Source organism: Ranitomeya variabilis, chromosome 3, assembly GCF_051348905.1.
Source record: "Ranitomeya variabilis isolate aRanVar5 chromosome 3, aRanVar5.hap1, whole genome shotgun sequence".
Taxonomy (NCBI): domain Eukaryota; kingdom Metazoa; phylum Chordata; class Amphibia; order Anura; family Dendrobatidae; genus Ranitomeya; species Ranitomeya variabilis.
Window position 1 is genome coordinate 13230846 of NC_135234.1, and position 13628 is coordinate 13244473.

Consider the following 13628-nt stretch of genomic DNA (forward strand, 5'->3'; position numbering starts at 1 on the left):
TATTATTACATCGCACCGTCCGTTATATTATTATTATTAGATCTCACCGTCCGTTATATTATTATTATTAGATCGCACCGTCCGTTATATTATTATTATTAGATCGCACCGTCCGTTATATTATTATTATTAGATCGCACCGTCCGTTATATTATTATTATTAGATCTCACCGTCCGTTATATTATTATTATTAGATCGCACCGTCCATTATATTATCATTATTACATCGCACCGTCCGTTATATTATTATTATTAGATCGCACCGTCCATTATATTATCATTATTACATCGCACCGTCCGTTATATTATTATTATTAGATCGCACCGTCCGTTATATTATTATTATTAGATCTCACCGTCCGTTATATTATTATTATTAGATCGCACCGTCCGTTATATTATCATTATTACATCGCACCGTCCATTATATTATTATTATTATTATTACATCGCACCGTCCGTTATATTATTATTACATCGCACCGTCCGTTATATTATTATTATTAGATCGCACCGTCCGTTATATTATCATTATTACATCGCACCGTCCGTTATATTATTATTATTATTACATCGCACCGTCCATTATATTATTATTACATCGCACCGTCCGTTATATTATTATTATTACATCGCACCGTCCGTTATATTATTATTATTACATCGCACCGTCCGTTATATTATTATTATTAGATCGCACCGTCCGTTATATTATTATTATTACATCGCACCGTCCGTTATATTATTATTATTAGATCGCACCGTCCGTTATATTATTACATCGCACCGTCCGTTATATTATTATTATTAGATCGCACCGTCCGTTATATTATTATTATTAGATCGCACCGTCCGTTATATTATTATTATTACATCGCACCGTCCGTTATATTATTATTACATCGCACCGTCCGTTATATTATTATTATTACATCGCACCGTCCGTTATATTATTATTATTACATCGCACCGTCCGTTATATTATTATTATTACATCGCACCGTCCGTTATATTATTATTATTACATCGCACCGTCCGTTATATTATTATTATTACATCGCACCGTCCGTTATATTATTATTATTACATCGCACCGTCCGTTATATTATTATTATTAGATCGCACCGTCCGTTATATTATTATTATTAGATCGCACCGTCCGTTATATTATTATTATTATTACATCGCACCGTCCATTATATTATTATTATTAGATCTCACCGTCCGTTATATTATCGTTATTAGATCGCACCGTCCGTTATATTATTATTATTAGATCGCACCGTCCATTATATTATTATTATTATTATTACTAGATCGCACCGTCCGTTATATTATTATTAGATCGCACCGTCCGTTATATTATTATTATTATTAGAACGCACCGTCCGTTATATTATTATAATTAGATTGCACCATCCGTTATATTATTATTATTAGATTGCACCGTCCGTTATATTATCATTATTACATCGCACCGTCCGTTATATTATTATTATTATTACATCGCACCGTCCATTATATTATTATTATTACATCGCACCGTCCGTTATATTATTATTATTAGATCGCACCGTCCGTTATATTATTATTATTACATCGCACCGTCCGTTATATTATTATTATTAGATCGCACCGTCCGTTATATTATTATTATTAGATCGCACCGTCCGTTATATTATTATTATTATTAGATCGCACCGTCCGTTATATTATTATTATTAGATTGCACCATCCGTTATATTATTATTATTAGATTGCACCGTCCGTTATATTATCATTATTACATCGCACCGTCCGTTATATTATTATTATTATTACATCGCACCGTCCATTATATTATTATTATTACATCGCACCGTCCGTTATATTATTATTATTAGATCGCACCGTCCGTTATATTATTATTATTACATCGCACCGTCCGTTATATTATTATTATTAGATCGCACCGTCCGTTATATTATTATTATTAGATCGCACCGTCCGTTATATTATTATTATTAGATCGCACCGTCCGTTATATTATTATTATTATTACATCGCACCGTCCATTATATTATTATTATTAGATCGCACCGTCCGTTATATTATTATTAGATCGCACCGTCCGTTATATTATCGTTATTAGATCGCACCGTCCATTATATTATCATTATTACATCGCACCGTCCGTTATATTATCGTTATTAGATCGCACCGTCCGTTATATTATTATTATTAGATCGCATCGTCCATTATATTATCATTATTAGATCGCACCGTCCGTTATATTATTACTATTAGATCGCACCGTCCGTTATATTATTATTATTAGATCGCATCGTCCGTTATTATTATTATTAGATCGCACCGTCCGTTATATTATCGTTATTAGATCGCATCGTCCGTTATATTATTATTATTAGATCGCATCGTCCGTTATTATTATTATTAGATCGCACCGTCCGTTATATTATCGTTATTAGATCGCATCGTCCGTTATATTATTATTATTATTAGATCGCACCGTCCGTTATATTATCGTTATTAGATCGCACCGTCCGTTATATTATTATTATTAGATCGCATCGTCCATTATATTATCATTATTAGATCGCACCGTCCGTTATATTATTACTATTAGATCGCACCGTCCGTTATATTATTATTATTAGATCGCATCGTCCATTATATTATCATTATTAGATCGCACCGTCCGTTATATTATTACTATTAGATCGCACCGTCCGTTATATTATTATTATTAGATCGCATCGTCCGTTATTATTATTATTAGATCGCACCGTCCGTTATATTATCGTTATTAGATCGCATCGTCCGTTATATTATTATTATTATTAGATCGCACCGTCCGTTATATTATCGTTATTAGATCGCACCGTCCATTATATTATTATTATTAGATCGCACCGTCCGTTATATTAGCATTATTAGATCGCACCGTCCGTTATATTATTATTATTAGATCCCACCGTCCGTTATATTATCATTATTAGATCGCACCGTCCATTATATTATTATTATTATTAGATAGCACCGTCCGTTATATTATTATCATTATTAGATCGCACCGTCCATTATATTATTATTATTAGATAGCACCGTCCGTTATATTAGCGTTATTAGATCGCACCGTCCGTTATATTAGCGTTATTAGATCGCACCGTCCGTTATATTATTATTATTAGATCGCACCGTCCGTTATATTATTATTATTAGATCGCACCGTCCGTTATATTAGCGTTATTAGATCGCACCGTCCGTTATATTATTATTATTAGATCACACCGTCCGTTATATTATTATTATTAGATCGCACCGTCCGTTATATCTTTATAATCCTCCGTGTAGATGGTGGCGGCTGCTGCGCGGCTCTTTGCCGTACTCTGGTCACAGGTGACCGATCTCCAGATGATTAGAGGACGGTGGTGGCTGATTACAGGTCACGTCTCGGCTCAGTATTAGTGGGGGAGGGGCGGTATAAGGCGCCGTGCAGCGGATGCTGTATAATGTTGTATATTCCGTGTATTGCAGGTCGGGGGGACTTGTTGTCCCGGGGGGGTTGGGTTAATGTCGGGGGCTCGGGGTCACAGTGGTTCCAGCCTTCTACTCCCCATGAAAAGAACATTACTGCAGATAATCTGATGGGGCCTGAGACCCTCAGGTGTCTCCTCCAGGTACACTGTGACACCACGGCCGGGGGTCTGGTGTCACCTGGACGCTCCTGGGGTCTTGTGCTGAGAGACTGCCCACAGTGGGGGGGCCCCGATGTCGCCCACAGTGGGGGGGGGGGGCCCCGATGTCGCCCACAGTGGGGGGGGGGCCCCGATGTCGCCCACAGTGGGGGGGGGGGCCCGATGTCGCCCACAGTGGGGGGGGGGCCCCGATGTCGCCCACAGTGGGGGGGGGACCCCGATGTCGCCCACAGTGGGGGGGGGGCCCCGATGTCGCCCACAGTGGGGGGGGGCCCCGATGTCGCCCACAGTGGGGGGGGGGCCCCGATGTCGCCAACAGTGGGGGGGGGAGGGGCCCCGATGTCGCCCACAGTGGGGGGGGGCCCCGATGTCGCCCACAGTGGGGGGGGGGGCCCCGATGTCGCCCACAGTGGGGGGGGGGGCCCCGATGTCGCCCACAGTGAGGGGGGGGCCCCGATGTCGCCCCGGTGTTCATCAATTCACTGACAGCAAGAAGAGGTGGAGAGTTCAGTCACACGGGCGATGGGTACACGGCACAACCTCTCGTCCACAGTGATGAGTCTTCTTTTACATAAGGCGTATTAGAAAATCGTTTTCCATGGTCGGGTGACAACGCCACAATGTCTCCATTATCTGCGCTGTGTGAGGAATGCAGCCCCCCGGACCCCCATGTGACACCGCCGCACAGGAGCACGTGCAGTGTGGAGACTCGAGATTCCTAAGGAAGTTCAGGCCGTGAGTGACAGATCTAATGGTAGCGCTCTGAGAGCGGGGATCCACAGATAAGGCACTGTTGTGGGGGGTTCCCGGTATATGGCAGGTCTTGTGGGGGGTTCCCGGTATACGCCGGGTCTTGTGGGGGTTTCCAGGTATACGCTGGGTCTTATTATTATTATTAGTATTATTAGTATTATTATTAGACATTTTTATAGCGCCATTTATTCCATGGCGCTTTACATGTGAACGGGGCAAACATAGACAAATACAATAAACATGAGTAAAACAAGGCACGCGGGTACATAAGGAGGGAGGACCCTGCCCGCGAGGGCTCACAGTCTGCAGGGGATGGGTGAGGATACACTAGGAGAGGGTAGAGCTGGTTGTGCGGCGGTTCAGTAGGTTGAGGATCGCTGTAGGCTTGTCGGAAGAGGTGGGTCTTCAGGTTCTTTTTGAAGGTTTCTATGGTAGGCGAGAGTCTGATGTGTTGTGGTAGAGGGTTCCAGAATATGGGGGAAGCACAGGAGAAGTCTTGGATGCAGTTGTGGGAAGAGGAGATAAGAGGGAAGTAGAGAAGGAGATCTTGTGAGGATCGGAGGTTGCGTGCAGGTAAGTACCGGGAGACGAGGTCACAGATGTATGGAGGAGACAGGTTGTGGATGGCTTTGTAGGTCATTGTGAGGGTTTTGAACTGGAGTCTCTGGGCAATAGGAAGCCAGTGAAGGGCTTGGCATAGGGGAGATGCTGGAGAATAGCGGGGAGACAGGTAGATTAGTCGGGCAGCAGAGTGTAGGATGGATTGGAGGGGTGCGAGAGTGCTAGAGGGGAGGCCAGAGAGTAGGAGGTTGCAGTAGTCGAGGCGGGAGATGATAAGGGCATGCACTAGTGTTTTTGCGGTGTCGCGGTCAAGGAATGCGCGGATCCGGGAAATGTCTTGTGAGGGGTTCCAGGTATACGCCGGGTCTTGTGGGGGGTTCCAGGTATACGCTGGGTCTTGTGGGGGGTTCCAGGTATACGCCGGGTCTTGTGGGGGGTTCCAGGTATACGCCGGGTCTTGTGGGGGGTTCCCGGTATACGGCAGGTCTTGTGGGGGGTTCCCGGTGCGCCGAGTCTTGTGGGGGGTTCCCGGTATACGCCGGGTCTTGTGGGGGTTCTCAGTATACGCCGGGTCTTGTGGGGGGTTCTCGGTGTGCGGCGGGTCTTGTGGGGGGTTCCCGGTATACGGCGGGTCTTCTCAGTATACGCCGGGTCTTTTGGGGGTTCTCAGTATACGCCGGGTCTTGTGGGGGGTTCTCGGTATACGCCGCGTCTTGTGGGAGGTTCTCGGTATACGGAGGGTCTTGTGGGGGGTTCTCGGTATACGGCCGGGTCTTGTGGGGGGTTCTCGGTATACGCCGGGTCTTGTGGGGGGTTCTCAGTATACGGAGGGTCTTGTGGGGGGTTCCTGGTATACGGAGGGTCTTGTGGGGGGTTCCCGGTATACGGCAGGTCTTGTGGGGGGTTCCCGGCATACGGCAGGTCTTGTGGGGGGTTCCCGGTATACGCCGGGTCTCGTGGGGGGTTCCCGGTGCGCCGGGTCTCGTGGGGGGTTCCCGGTGCGCCGGGTCTCGTGGGGGGTTCCCGGTGCGCTCCGGCTCCCGGTTTGCATCGTCAGTGCAGGGATGGCAGAGGCTCCTCATTGATATGACTGATACAATGGTGTGAGAACACGCAGAGCATCGCAGCCATGGTGCCAGACACCTCCAGTCACTACTTTGGGGGTCGGGGGTCCCCATTTGTTAGGGGGGCAGAGCTCATGCTCTGCAGATGGCAGTGTTCTAGGGGGGCTGTGTGACCTTTGGTTTTGGGGTTTCTCTGTCATTTTCCTATAGATTATATTGTCACTCAGTTGAGGGATTATTGTATTGGTTCCTTGTACTCTGTAAAGCAGCAGGTTCTCCTGCACAGCGGAGGAGGAGGAGGATGATGGTGATTCATCAGCCGGTCGGCTCAGTGAGGCTGTGCTCACAGTCAGGTGACCGCTCAGCTGAGCAGTGAACAGGGAAGTTGCGCCTCCTCATGTGACTCGGCAGCCGATCTCCCCCTGAGGTCTCCATTCATACCAGCGGACCCTGACTGTGAGTACTGGTGCGGAGGGGCATCCTGATTCATTACTGGTCTGGCCATGGAAGCTGGGCACTGCTGGGACTTGTAGTCTTGCAGCAGGCGGCTCCTTTATGCTTCTGCTGCCTGCTGTGCACAGTCTGTGTGATCGTGGAAAGGGTTAATGTCTCCTTCCTCCTGTTGATTATTCAGATACTTTCTACACAGTTCTCCGCACACACCGCATGCTGCAGCGGACACAGGTGAGGTTAGACTTTCCCCGTACACCTCCCGCGTCCTGGTATACAGGTATATCCCTCTGTGCGTCACCTGCTCCGTCACCGCGGGGGATGGGCAGACCCTATCTCTGTGCAGTAGAATGGTCGCAGCCGCGTGTTGATTTCTGCTCTGCAGCCCACTGACCTGCACAGATTTTCTCGTACAATCTGTGTTCTCATTTCTCGTCATTGTTAAGATCTCTGCTTGCTGCAAGTGAATGGGAATATTCCTGTGTTCATCCATAGACTGAAAACCCGTCCTGATGGCGTCCAGCGGAATCGCGCTCCTGTCCCCATAGTTTCTTACACTTTCCCGCACTGATACATTGTTTCAGAATGAGAATGTAGCTAATAGGGGGTTATGAAGAAACATTTGTAGCAGAACCTCAGCTGTGAGCACTATTAGATCTGCTTTGGGGTCTCCAATTACTGACAGTAAGCGGAGATCTTGCTCAGGGAATTGAAAAGTGCCGGATAAATCTACAGACCCCCCAATATAAGTCTGTGACGGGGGCTTAGGACTTGGGGGATGCAATGAAATGTGCTGGGGCCTCGGTCTTCTTTTGGCTGCTTGCTTAGCGGGTGCAATTGTGTTTGCAGTTCAATTTTATTGAGGTCTCTGTGTGATGCAAATAATTAAAGGAGTGAGTCCCCATTGCAGGACCCCTTTAAAAGAAGCTTAACCCTTCCTCTACCAAAATGGGTGATGTGGGTTTCTGCAGTTTTTTTGTGATGCCCGTTTGACCTTGTCTTGACCTTCGCAGCAAGCAACAAGGTCACACAATGTGGGGGGGTATTGGGGTCCCTCTGCCACAGGGGATTTGTGGAGGGGGTGCAGCCAGTGCTCCGCAGAATGTGGCAATCGTGCACAATCTGCAGCTTCCTCTTTTAGAGAAACAGCTTGGAAATTTGGTGACTCATCGCATCAGCAGCGCAGAGACGACAGCGGCACCGGGAGCTGCAGCATCAGCCAGTAATGCGGAGGGCTCAGGACCCCTCACTAGTGCTGTGACTATAGGACCCACGTCTCCCCTGGGGCTGCAGGACCCCGCTTCTGACAGGCCCCTTATACTGAGGTAACCTCCGTCCTGGTTTATGGTGTGAAGGTTGTTGTCTGTGGTTTGTCTGTTGTGGGGCCCATGTACTGGGCGAGCGGGATGTTACCTCCTCCTGTAGATGCTGAGCTCTCTCCTCCTGTAGATGCTGAGCTCTCTCCTCCGCTAGATGCTGAGCTCTCTCCTCCGCTAGATGCTGAGCTCTCTCTCCTCCTGTAGGTGCTGAGCTCTCTCCTCCTGTAGGTGCTGAGCGCTCTCCTCCTGTAGATGCTGAGCGCTCTCCTCCTGTAGATGCTGAGCTCTCTCCTCCTGTAGGTGCTGAGCTCTCTCCTCCTGTAGGTGCTGAGCTCTCTCCTCCTGTAGGTGCTGAGCTCTCTCTCCTCCTGTAGGTGCTGAGCTCTCTCTCCTCCTGTAGGTGCTGAGCTCTCTCTCCTCCTGTAGGTGCTGAGCTCTCTCCTCCTGTAGGTGCTGAGCGCTCTCCTCCTGTAGATGCTGAGCGCTCTCCTCCTGTAGATGCTGAGCGCTCTCCTCCTGTAGATGCTGAGCTCTCTCCTCCTGTAGGTGCGGGACTCCTGTAGATGCAGAGCTCTCTCCTCCTGTAGGTGCAGGACTCCTGTAGGTGCTGAGCCCTCTCCTGTAGGTGCGGGACTCCTCTGTAGATGCTGAGCTCTCTCCTCCTGTAAATGCTGAGCTCTCTCCTCCTGTAGGTGCTGAGCGCTCTCCTCCTGTAGATGCTGAGCGCTCTCCTCCTGTAGATGCTGAGCTCTCTCCTCCTGTAGGTGCTGAGCTCTCTCTCCTCCTGTAGATGCTGAGCTCTCTCCTCCTGTAGGTGCTGAGCTCTCTCCTCCTGTAGGTGCTGAGCTCTCTCCTCCTGTAGGTGCTGAGCTCTCTCTCCTCCTGTAGGTGCTGAGCTCTCTCTCCTCCTGTAGGTGCTGAGCTCTCTCCTCCTGTAGGTGCTGAGCTCTCTCCTCCTGTAGGTGCTGAGCTCTCTCTCCTCCTGTAGGTGCTGAGCTCTCTCCTCCTGTAGGTGCTGAGCTCTCTCCTCCTGTAGGTGCGGGACTCCTGTAGATGCAGAGCTCTCTCCTCCTGTAGGTGCAGGACTCCTGTAGGTGCTGAGCCCTCTCCTGTAGGTGCGGGACTCCTCTGTAGATGCTGAGCTCTCTCCTCCTGTAGGTGCGGGACTCCTGTAGATGCAGAGCTCTCTCTCCTCCGCTAGATGCTGAGCTCTCTCTCCTCCTGTAGATGCTGAGCTCTCTCTCCTCCGCTAGATGCTGAGCTCTCTCTCCTCCTGTAGATGCTGAGCTCTCTCTCCTCCGCTAGATGCTGAGCTCTCTCTCCTCCTGTAGATGCTGAGCTCTCTCTCCTCCTGTAGATGCTGAGCTCTCTCTCCTCCGCTAGATGCTGAGCTCTCTCTCCTCCTGTAGATGCTGAGCTCTCTCTCCTCCGCTAGATGCTGAGCTCTCTCTCCTCCGCTAGATGCTGAGCTCTCTCTCCTCCTGTAGATGCTGAGCTCTCTCCTCCTGTAGATGCTGAGCTCTCTCCTCCTGTAGATGCTGAGCTCTCTCCTCCTGTAGATGCTGAGCTCTCTCCTCCTGTAGATGCTGAGCTCTCTCCTCCTGTAGATGCTGAGCTCTCTCCTCCTGTAGATGCTGAGCTCTCTCTCCTCCTGTAGATGCTGAGCTCTCTCTCCTCCTGTAGATGCTGAGCTCTCTCTCCTCCTGTAGATGCTGAGCTCTCTCTCCTCCTGTAGATGCTGAGCTCTCTCTCCTCCTGTAGATGCTGAGCTCTCTCTCCTCCTGTAGATGCTGAGCTCTCTCCTCCTGTAGATGCTGAGCTCTCTCTCCTCCTGTAGATGCTGAGCTCTCTCCTCCTGTAGATGCTGAGCTCTCTCCTCCTGTAGATGCTGAGCTCTCTCTCCTCCTGTAGATGCTGAGCTCTCTCCTCCTGTAGGTGCTGAGCTCTCTCCTCCTGTAGATGCTGAGCTCTCTCCTCCTGTAGGTGCGGAGCTCTGTCTGGGCGAGCGGGATGTTACCTCCTCCTATCGGTTTGGGACTGGTGCTGAGGTCTGTCTCCTCTGTAGGTGCCGAGCTCTCTCTCCTCCGCTAGGTGCTGATTTCTTTTATCCTGTATGGCAAGAATAAGCTTTTCCCATTTTATTTTTTAGCATTTTACCATTTGTGTATCGCAGTGCTAACATCACACTGCCATGTACAGTTGTGCGGCAGAATTTTTGCTTTCTTGGCCTTTTTTCAGAGAATATGAATGATAACACCAAAACTTTTCCTCCACTCATGGTTAGTGGTTGGGTGAAGCCATTTATTCTCAGACTACTGGGTTTTCTCTTTGTAAATCATAATGACAACCCAAAACATCTAAATGACCCTGATCAAAAGTCCACATACCCCATTTCTTAATACCGTGTATTGCCCCCTCTAACATCAATAACAGCGTGAAGTATTTTGTGGTAGTTGTGGATGAGGTTCTTTATTTTCTCAGATAGTAAAGCTGCCCACTCATCTTGGCATAAAGCCTCCAGTTCCTGTAAATTCCTGGGCTGTCTAGCATGAACTGCGCACTTGAGATCTCCCCAGAGTGGCTCAATGATATTGAGGTCAGGAGACTGAGATGGCCACTCCAGAACCTTCACTTTGTTCTGCTGTAGCCAATGACAGGTCGACCTGGCCTTGTGTTTTGGATCGTTATCATGTTGGAACGTCCAAGTACGTCCCATGCGCAGCTTCCGGGCTGATGAGTGCAAATTTTCCTCCAGTATTTGCTGATAATTTGCTGAATTCATCTTTCCTTCAACTTTGACCAAGTTTTCTTTGCCTTTGTAGCTCACACATCCCCAAAACATCAGCGATCCACCTCCGTGCTTTACAGTAGGAATGGTGTTCCTTTCATCATAGACCTTGTTGACCTCTCTCCAAATGTAACGTTTATGGTTGTGGCCAAAAAGTTCAATTTTGGTCTCATCACTCCAAATTACCTTGTTCCAGAAGTTTTGAGGCTTGTCTCTGTGCTGTTTTGCGTATCGTAGGTGAGATACTTTGTGGCACTTGCCCAGTAATGACTTTCTTCTGGTGACTCGACCATGCAGCCCATTTTTCTTCAAGTGCCTCCTTATTGTGCATCTTGAGACAGCCACACCACTAGTTTTCGGAGAGTCCAGTATTTCAGCTCATGTTTTGTGGGTTTTCTTTGCATCCCGAACAATTTTCCTGGCAGTTGTGGATGACATTTTTGTTGGTTTACCTGACCGTGGTTTTGATTTTACAGAGCCCCTGATTTTCCATTTGTTCATCACAGTGTGAACGCTGCTGACTGGCATTATCAATTCCTTGGATATCTTTTTCTATCCCTTTCCTGTCTTATACAGTCCAACTACCTTTTCCCGTAGATCCATAGACAATTCTTTTGCTTTCCCCATGACTCACAATCCAGTACCGTCAGTGGCTGGATGAAAGATGCCAGAGTCTGTCTGGATCCCAGAAACTCACTCAGCTTTTATGCGCACACACTGATTACAAGAAAACAGGTCACCGGTGAGGATGTTCCCTTTAGTAGCCATTCACACCCATTTGTGTCAACTTCTGTGCATGTTATCAGCTAAAATCACCATGGGATGTGAACTTTTGATCAGGGTCATTTCGATATTTTGGGTGCAGTTTGACAATAAATGGCTTCAACCAACCACTATCCATGAGTGCAGGAAAAGTTATGGTGTTATCATTGAAAAAAGGCCAAGAAAGCAAAAATTCTGCTGGGGTATGTAAACTTATGAGCACAACTGTAGTACAAGCTGTAGATGTGCTGTGACTTGTAGTCCAGTGTGTGACTGGTTGGGGAAGTTCTTGGAAGAGGTTTCCTAATCATGACAGCACTTCCTCCGAGGGTCCGTTTCTTGGTATGAGTCTGGGTCCTGTGTGTATTAGGACATTGTGCAGCTCTCGTCCTCCGGTGTTTTCCTGGTGAAGATCTCATTATACCGCGGTCGCTCCATGGACCTGCCGGTCAGAGCCGGGCGGCTGCTGGACACACGGCGGTCTGACTGCACCACTGCTAAGTCGCTACTATGTATCCCGGGCGGTCCGACAGAGAAGGGTCCTGGTCAGCCAGGCTCCGGCTCATTCTGATATTCTCCTATCGCAGGAAGGACAGACCATTCCATGTATTGTTCTCTGTTGTCAGCCATTGGAGCCTGGGAAGATGCTGACCCTGGAGACCTTAGATCCCCTAATATAAGGCTATAACCCCCCTGTTTGAGGTCGGCTGCACAGACCGGAGCCTCTTCTGCAGATTGACATGAGAGATGCTGTGATGGGGGATCATGTGACACCTGCGGAGGGTGGTATACGGGGGTCTGCGTCCTCGCCCCTCCTCCGTTCACACTCAGCCGCCACTTCACCTGTTAGTTTGGTGATGAATCCGTATTGGGGTGAGAGATTCCCGGGATTGTGATACTGTAATCCCCCCACTTGTTACAGGGCGTTCCCCCTCCTGTTCTCTCTCCCCCATGCTTTACACTGCTGAATTCCTCATAATGTTATCTCGTCTTGGTGATCTCGGCAGTTGGCCTCCATTACCGCTTCCTCTTGTTTTCCCTTCTAGGTGATCGGTCGCAGATTTCCAGCTGGTGACGTCACTTCCAGGCGCGGAGCAGATCGTCCGTGAAGCCGTAAGTCGCTCCTCAGTTCTCACTCATCCCCCGGCGTTCGGCTCCTCACACTGTCATCGTGCAGATCCCTGCCTGCTGCGCCGGGCGTTCGCTGAATATCCACGCCATGTCGTTTTCCCCTTTGTATTTTATGAATTGATAAAAAGTGAGCGACAAAACTATTAACCCTTCAATGTACGAAGCGTCTCACTCGGCAGCATTTTTTTTTCCCTCCACACCTGCCTAAAACTTTTGCACAGCCCTGTACGGTAGAAATAAGGAAATCATTTCCATTTCTCAAAAGCTTAAAATTGGAGAGAACTTTTGTTATTTCTTTATTTTCAATCTGTTTACACAACTTTAAAAACGTATAAAATATAATAGAATGTTTATCCCACACGGTGAAAAATGGATAAATATCCGAATCGCTCCTCCCAAAAAATAACAATAGATCAGAACAATGGTTGTCGCACAGTATTTCCAGCTGATCAGCGGCCGCTCCTGTCACTCTTTATATCCGCCGCAGTTTTATTTTTAGGAGGAGGACCCCTTTAATTAAGTCTTTGCAGCAGTCTACAGTAAAGTGACTTTTTTTTTTTTTTTATGTTTTCAGAAATTTTAAGACCTAGTCATGGATTTTTCAAAATTACCGAAGATCAGGGATGAAGAGCGGGAGAGCAAATTCGGCTATGTGCACGGGGTCTCCGGTCCCGGTGAGTACAGCGCTAATATCGGCGGGTGGGAGGTAGACGCCCTGGGGTCTTAGTGTCTGATGTGTCACCAAATTATTCATCTACACCGTGGACCAATGTTGTGAATCTTGTCCCATCTACCCCTATATGATTGATCTCTCTAGTCACATCCAGAGCTGCATTCACAGTTCAGCCGGCAGGTTGACTTTATAATCTGCACCGTAAACTTGTCCTGAATCAAACTACATCCGCATCCGGCTGCTCCAGGGTGATCTGTCATCAGTGGCAACAGCAAAAAGGATTGTGGATGCAGCTTCGGATGTGACTGGAGGATACCTGTGTATCTCAAAGGGAATCAACAGCAAGAAGGTTGTCAGCCCCCAGCAGAGATTGGGGGAGTTGTCAGCAGCCGGAAACAAGGAAATGTCCGATTAATGCCGTCATACGT

General features: G+C 47.9%; 1 protein-coding gene across 3 annotated transcripts in view; it reads left to right on the top strand.

Moving 5' to 3' along the window:
• Positions 1-13628, top strand: part of ATP6V1A (ATPase H+ transporting V1 subunit A) — a 36971-nt gene that overhangs the window by 334 nt on the left and 23009 nt on the right. Inside the window, exons 1-3 of one of the 3 annotated variants that reach the window (XM_077293687.1) lie at positions 6435-6533; positions 12443-12509; positions 13102-13201. In XM_077293687.1, the coding sequence (XP_077149802.1) occupies positions 13120-13201 (82 nt within the window). In that variant the 5' untranslated portion in view covers positions 6435-6533; positions 12443-12509; positions 13102-13119. Of the gene's footprint in view, positions 1-6434; positions 6534-7714; positions 7853-12442; positions 12510-13101; positions 13202-13628 lie in introns of those variants that run through there. The other 2 variants (XM_077293688.1, XM_077293686.1) reach the window with 2 other exon arrangements.